Source organism: Camellia sinensis, chromosome 14 (genome assembly GCF_055761805.1).
Source record: "Camellia sinensis isolate YWXY chromosome 14, ASM5576180v1, whole genome shotgun sequence".
In the NCBI taxonomy this organism is placed as follows: domain Eukaryota; kingdom Viridiplantae; phylum Streptophyta; class Magnoliopsida; order Ericales; family Theaceae; genus Camellia; species Camellia sinensis.
Window position 1 is genome coordinate 87440725 of NC_138974.1, and position 6987 is coordinate 87447711.

At 37.2% G+C, this 6987-nt stretch overlaps 1 protein-coding gene across 1 annotated transcript; it reads right to left on the reverse strand.

Annotated features, from left to right (window-relative positions):
- Window positions 1–28: 28 nt before the first annotated feature.
- On the reverse strand, window positions 29–1766 carry LOC114307562 (UPF0481 protein At3g47200-like). The gene has a single exon (XM_082905830.1). It carries the CDS (start codon window positions 1520–1522, stop codon window positions 143–145), a length of 1380 nt encoding a protein of 459 aa, XP_082761956.1. The 5' UTR covers window positions 1523–1766; the 3' UTR covers window positions 29–142.
- Between the last annotated feature and the right edge of the window lie 5221 nt (window positions 1767–6987).

The window sequence follows — 6987 nt, forward strand, 5'->3', positions numbered from 1 at the left end:
AACAATCTAAACAACTTAAAATTTCAAATTAACTCCAACAGTAGAACTAAATTCCTTAGAAATAATCATTGAATCCTATGAATAATTCACAAATATAGAACAACATTCAACAAAAATATTCAGCACAATATGTCCACAAAAATTACGGTGGGGCTGCCGGACTGAGGTTTGCTGGCACGTTATACGAATAAATGGCGAAAAAGGCCTGAATCATGGTGAGGAGTAGAAGTAAGGTAGCAGCCAAGGCTGATATGAAAGACCATGGTGTGTTAAAATATGTGTGTTTAAAGCCAGCCCATTGCACAAGCACATCATTCCTATAATACCCATTCACATTCTCAAATACCTTCTTTAGATAATTGTTTTCTATGTCAAAAGCCACATCTTTCCCTAGTAGGTTGAAGAATTGAGCAACTTCATCATCTGTTCCCAAATAATTCTCTACAATTTTCTTGTCACATAGAAAATCCACATCACTAGGCGTGTTCATGAGGCAACCCATGAGCGTGGCGTAGGTGATCATGTGTTTCGAGCAATGGCTGTAGCATTGCTCGAAAGCCACAGAGTTGAGGAACAAAGAGGTAGTGAAATCATCAATTGTTATTTGTGGGATTTCAAGAACTCCATTGTGAAATCTTATGTCTAGGAAGCTATCGGCCATTCCTGTCTTCAATTCGATTCCTGCTAAGTTGAGCTTTTTCGCCGATTGGATCAATTGAAACAATGGAACAATCTTTTTCTCTCTTCTCCTCGTCATAGCTCTTCTAGGGTTTGTTTGTTGTTGAGTTGAAGGGATAAAACTCAAGCGAAACAAGTCAAGTAAATGTTTTCCCTTAAGATTGTCCAACCTATCCAAGACTTCCTTCGGCCTTTGTACCAAGTAATTAAAAAACTCGAGCGCTAACCTGGCTAGAGTTTGACCACCACCTTTCCTGGTATCTTTTGAAAGATCAAACAACTTTTCAAGGACGAAGAAAGGAATTTGGTTTTCAAATCGAAGAAAATCTCTCATGAGATAAGGGCACATCCATGACATGTTAAAAATAGAGTCATCAGGATCACTTGGCGCTACACGCCCAACTTTAGCAATGACCTCAATAATGAACAAACCATCAAGTACCATCATCTTAATGAGATGGATACTGTCAAAAGTGATGTGCTCCGAATAAGACATTCTTATTCGTGATTCAATCGATGCCACGGCTTTTAAGTATTGGTCGAGTTTTGGACTGTTTGGTGGGGACCGAGCGAGGAGTTCACCGAGAAATCGGCATTTGTGCTGTTCAATCATCTCGAGATGGGGTTTGCCGTGGTGGAATGGGCCGATTGAGACTATTTGAGGTTGATAAGCCTTTTTGTTGATTTCGATGAGGCTTTGAGGGACTCTGAAGATGCAACAAGATTTATTTCCAGCTGACTTGTTTAACAGGGTTGGATTTTGTCTGATCTCTTCTTCCATTTTCTCTACCTCTTCAACTGTGACAACGTGGTGATGATGATGATCAGGTCCTCCATTCTCCATTGTTGTTGCTTCAAATTCCAATCTGTGTGTTCTAGTTTTACTTGTAAAATTATTGACTGTTTGTCTGAGACATTACAACTAAAGCATATGACTTGTATAGAAGAGACAAGTCAACCGATATGGAGAGGACGGAAACATCCTTCACAACTTGGAGGAAATTACCCAGAAGAGACAAGTCAACCGATATGGAGAGGACGGAAACATCCTTCACGACTTGGAGAAAAATACCCAGAAGAGACAAGTCAACCGATATGGAGAGGACGGAAACATCCTTCACAACTTGGACGGAAACATCCTTCACAACTTGGACGAAAATACCCAAAATTTTCAGGCTACTTATTTTACAGTCAGTGAAACACCATTTGGACAAGCCCATGCTTAGCTTTTTGTCTCTCTTACAAACAGAACAGAAAATAGGGGAAATTCTATAATACATGTCTTTCTTATGGATTGTTATGGGCAACGTGTAGATTTAGTTATGATTTATTATAATATTAGTTATGAAATATTGTGATTATTATTTGTTTATAATTTTAAAAAAAAATTATTATATTTTTTGTGATGTTTGCTTATAACTCATTATATTTTTTATATATTTTTTTCATTGTTTTATTTTATAACTTAAAAATAAATAAAAAATAAACTCATTATATTTTTTTTAATCATAATTGAAAGTGATTTAGTTTGACATTTGTGATAATTAACACTACAAATATTATAATTTGTATATGATACATACTCTTTTAAATTTAAAGGTGTGTATTTTAGAATGATCTCATAAAATAGATATGTGGCCAAGGAAAATTTTATAATACACTCTTTTGGGTGTGTATCATATGCGTAGCTGATAGCTATGACATTTGTGGTTTTTTATTATGACTCATTTTGTTGTTAATTATAACTTATTAAAATATTAGTTATGACTTAGTGATGACTTTTTTTCAAAAAATTTATTATTACAGTAGAAGTCTTTGGTTATGCTTCAAGTGCTATTTGATTATGACATTTAGTTATAACTTGATTATGACTCATTATAATATTAATTATAACTTATTATAATTATTATTATTTTGATTATACCTTAAGGCCATATTTGTTTACCGGATATAAAGGCCGAATATAGGTGTAGAACCGGATATAATATGAGTTGGGACTCACGTATTTTTTTTTTTTTTTTTTGTCTTTCTATATCCCGTGTTTAGTTGTTCCGAATATGGAGAGCTTGGATAGTATATGATCCAAAAAGGGGATATGCAATACTACCCCGTAGTATTGTATATCCCTACTATCGGATATAGCTCATCTTTCATTCAAAGGACAAAATAATTACTCTCATCTTATGTCATCCTATATCATATCTTAACCAAACATAATATAAGTGACCCCATAATATATATAATCCATCTCATATCCTATAACATATTATATACATCCTTTATTCAAGCTAGAGATGCAAAATCAGTATGGCCATGGAATCATATGGAGTTTTTGGCAGTGGATGCTGAAGGGAATTCAAGGTGATTGTTATGTATTTGGAATCCTGATGTATTCATTTTGTCAGATTGTTGCAGCACCAGAAATCTCATCATCCTATCAAGTGCCACTCGTGACCTTTTTGAATGTGTTGTTCTTAACATTTATGCACTGACTGATGCTGCTAGGAGAAGGAAGCTTCGGGATTCAATCATCAATCTAAAGCAACATTTCTTGAAGCCTGGTGTCTGGGAGGGGATTTCAATAAGATAAGGTACATGTCTGACAGAAAAGGTTGTACTAGGAGAGACAGAGGTATGCTAGATTTTAGTAATTTCATTGACCAATTGGCATTAGTTGATATCCCTCTGCTGGGTAGAAATTTCACTTGGTGCAACTCATTGGAAGGTGAGTGATGAAGTAAAATTGATCGATTTCTTCTGGAGCCTATCTGGTTGGAGAAATATTGTTTCAAACTTTGGGCTTACCTAGGGGAGTTTCTTATCATTACCCCTTGCTGCTTATGGAGGATTTGAGAAATTGGGGTCCCAGGCCTTTTAAATTTATAAATGCTTGGCTTCTTCATTCCAAATTCTTAACAACAGTGGAGAAGTGTTGGGTGGAATCCTCTATCCAAGGATGGGCCAGCTATAAACTACTGAGGAAGCTCAGTTCCTTGAAATTGGAGTTGAAAAAATGGAATGTTGAAGTATTTGGAAATGTGGTGAACCAATTGAAGAAGGCTGAAGATGATCTCCATGCTCTAGATATATTAGCTGAATTACGACCACTTAGTACTCCAGAAATAACAAATAAGAGGGAAGTTAGGAATCTGGTCTAGAAGCTCAAGAAGAGGAATGATCGGATTTGGTTCCAAAAATCCAAGTTGAATTCGGAACATAATGGGGATAAGAACACCAAATTTTTTCATATCATTGCTAGTAAAAGGCAAAGTAGAAACTTGTTGGATTCAGTGCTGGTTAATGGAACTATATATAATGATCCTATGATAATTAAACAAGAAGTTTTAAGGCATTTTTCCTCAACTTTTGCAGAAAATTGGGTTTGTAGACCAAAATTAGTTGGCTCGTTTGTGACTCTAAGCTCAATCGAGGCTAGAGAGATTTTGGAAGCTCCTTTTACCATGGAAGAAATTTGGAGGTGGTGAAGGAAAGTAATGGGAACAAAGCCCCGGGGCCGTATGGTTTTAACATGGGTTGTGCTCAAAAGTGTTAGAAAGTGATGAAGAAAGATGTATTCCATTTCTTGCAAGAGTTCCACTCCAATGGAAGATTGGTTAAAGGTCTGAATAGTTCATTTATTGCCCTTATTCCCAAGGTGGTTAGTCCTTCAAGCCTTGTGGATTTCAAACCAATCAGTTTATTGAACCTCGCATACAAAATCATTTCCAAAGTTTTATCTCGTAGACTGAGCCTGGTGCTGCCAAATATTATTAGTGAAGTTCAATCTTCATTCATAGGTGGTCGTCATATTTTTGATGGCGTCATGATAGCCAATAAGGTAGTGGATTGGTGGAAGAAACACAAAAAGAGGGGGCTAATTCTGAAATTGGATTTTGAAAAAGTATATGATTTAGTTAACTGGAGTTTTTTGTGATCTATGCTAACAAATTTTGGTTTTGGGGGCTTATGGGTTAGTTGGATGAAAGAGTGTGTGACCACAGCCAGAATTTCTATACTTGTTAATGGTTCTCTGACTGATGAATTCTCTCCTAGAAAAGGGTTAAGGCAAGGAGATCCTCTTTCTCCATTCCTCTTTAATATTGTTGTGGAAGGTTTAAATTTGTTGTTGGCTAGAGCTATAGATTTGGGGTTAATTAAGGGTGATTCATTGGGTCATTCCGAGATTCAACTCACACACCTACAATTTGTGGATGATACTCTACTATTTTGTGAAGCAGAAGAGGCAAAGGTGGTGACTATTAAAAGAATTTTGAGATGCTTTGAGATTGTCTCCGGCCTGAAAATAAATTTTCATAAGAGTGTACTGTGTGGAGTAGGAATTGATGAAGCTCTTGCTCAGGTTTTTGCATCCAAACTCAATTGTCAAATGCCAAAAATTACCTACTAAGTATTTAGGACTACCTCTTGAGGCTAACATTAAGTCACGTAAGTCTTGGTAACCTGTGGTGGACAAAGTGAAGTCAAAATTGGCCCTTTGGAAAAGAAAGTTGCTCTCTTTTGGTGGTAAAGTAACATTAATTAAGTCTGTTCTATCCAATATACCATGTTACTATTTATCTGTGTTCAAACTACCTGAAAGTGTGGTGAAAACTATTGATAAGCTGCAAGCAGCTTTTTGTGGGGGAGCTCTGAACAAAAAAGAAAAGTACACCTCGTTAATTGGAAGGCGATCACAACTAGCAAGAAGCAAGGAGAATTAGGCATTGTGAATCTGAAAGAAATGAATAACAGTTTTCTATTGAAATGGTGGTGGAGATATGGGGTGGAGGAAAAGGCATTATGGAAGTAGGTCATTAATAGTAAGTATAGAGCCATAGGAGGGGGTTGGTTACCTAATTTGGAGCCTTCTAGGAGGGTGTCTAATGTGTGGAATGGAATTCTATCTGGGGTAGAGGTTCATTCAGATTTACATACTTTTTCCTATCCAGTATAGAAATCATTTTGGGTGATGGTAAGCGAGTGTTCTTCTGGATGGATAAATGGTTGAGGAACATTAAGCTTAAAGGAATTCCCGAGGCTATTCAGTCTGTCTATTGAGAAGGAGGAGTCCCTGGAATTTTTTGTGCAAAGAAAGGAAGGTGTAGGGGGTTAGAATTTAACTTTCAGGAGGCCTCTAAGGTCTTGGGAAGAAGCTGAGGTTAATAGATTATATGTTCTGCTTGGTGAGGCACCATCCCTGAGACCAAACCTCTCAGATTCTCTTAGGTGGCAGAGGTCTTCATCTGGGCAGTTCACAGTTGCTGTAGTAAGAGATTGGTTGGCTGCTCGTCATGGGCCGAAGTTGATGATCCCTACACTATTATGGGGTAATGTGGCTCCTCCTAGAGTTCAATTTATGGGTTGGTTGATTTGGAAGGATAGAGTTAAAACCATTAATTTTCTGCAAAGGATTGCATAGATACAAACAGCAGAGCAGAACAAACAGCACCAAGACAGAGCAGAACAATTAGAGTAGAACAGAATCAGCAAAATGATCAGAGCCAGCACACACAGATACAAGCACACTTAACAGCAGACTATTATCTGACTTAGGTTATGCACAATATCATGCCTTGAGTAAGAGAAACCTGGAAGGTTGGATTTGGCCCACAGAGCCACTCTCCACTTGACAGTACCACTCAATTCCTTTAGGTTAGGCTGACACCCATTGAAAATACAATCATTCCTCATCTTCCACATAGACCAGAGCATAGCCATTGGTACTAAATTCTAGAGTTTCATTATAATTTTTTTACATTTAAAGCCCATCCACCAATGGAACAAAAGGCGTTACCCATTTCATATCCCACCAAAGTAACAATTCATTCCATGACTCCCAAATGCCCCTGCACATTAGAAAAATATGGTTCAAAGATTCAGGTTGATCTACATGTGTGCTGGTTCTGATCGTTGTTTTAGCACTTGGCTGTAGTAGTGGATAGATCTGCTGGGCTACTGGTTTGGGTAACACTTGTTTCAGTCTTGGCTGTGTATCTAATTGTACCAGTGCTGGTTTGCTAATTGTGCTGGTTGGGTAACCCCTGTTTTAGTCCTGGTTATGTATATTTTTCTAACTTTGTTGGGATGGGTAGCACCTGTTGTCTGTTGTAGCAAGATCTGTTGACTTTCGTGCTTCTGTTTCTTTGTTCTTGTTGGTCCATCATTCCCCCTCTCCCCTTTCCATTTTTTTTCCCCTTTATTGATGTCTTTTCTCCTTCTTGTAAGGTTTCTTTCATCAATAAAGTTCTATGTTGATCAAAAAAAATATTATATACATCCTTATCCTTACGTATTACATATCCTGCTCAA

Excerpts from the sequence above, each read along its gene's own strand:
- LOC114307562 (XM_082905830.1), bottom strand. The coding sequence starts at position 1,522 with ATGGAGAATGGAGGACCTGATCATCATCATCACCACGTTGTCACAGTT.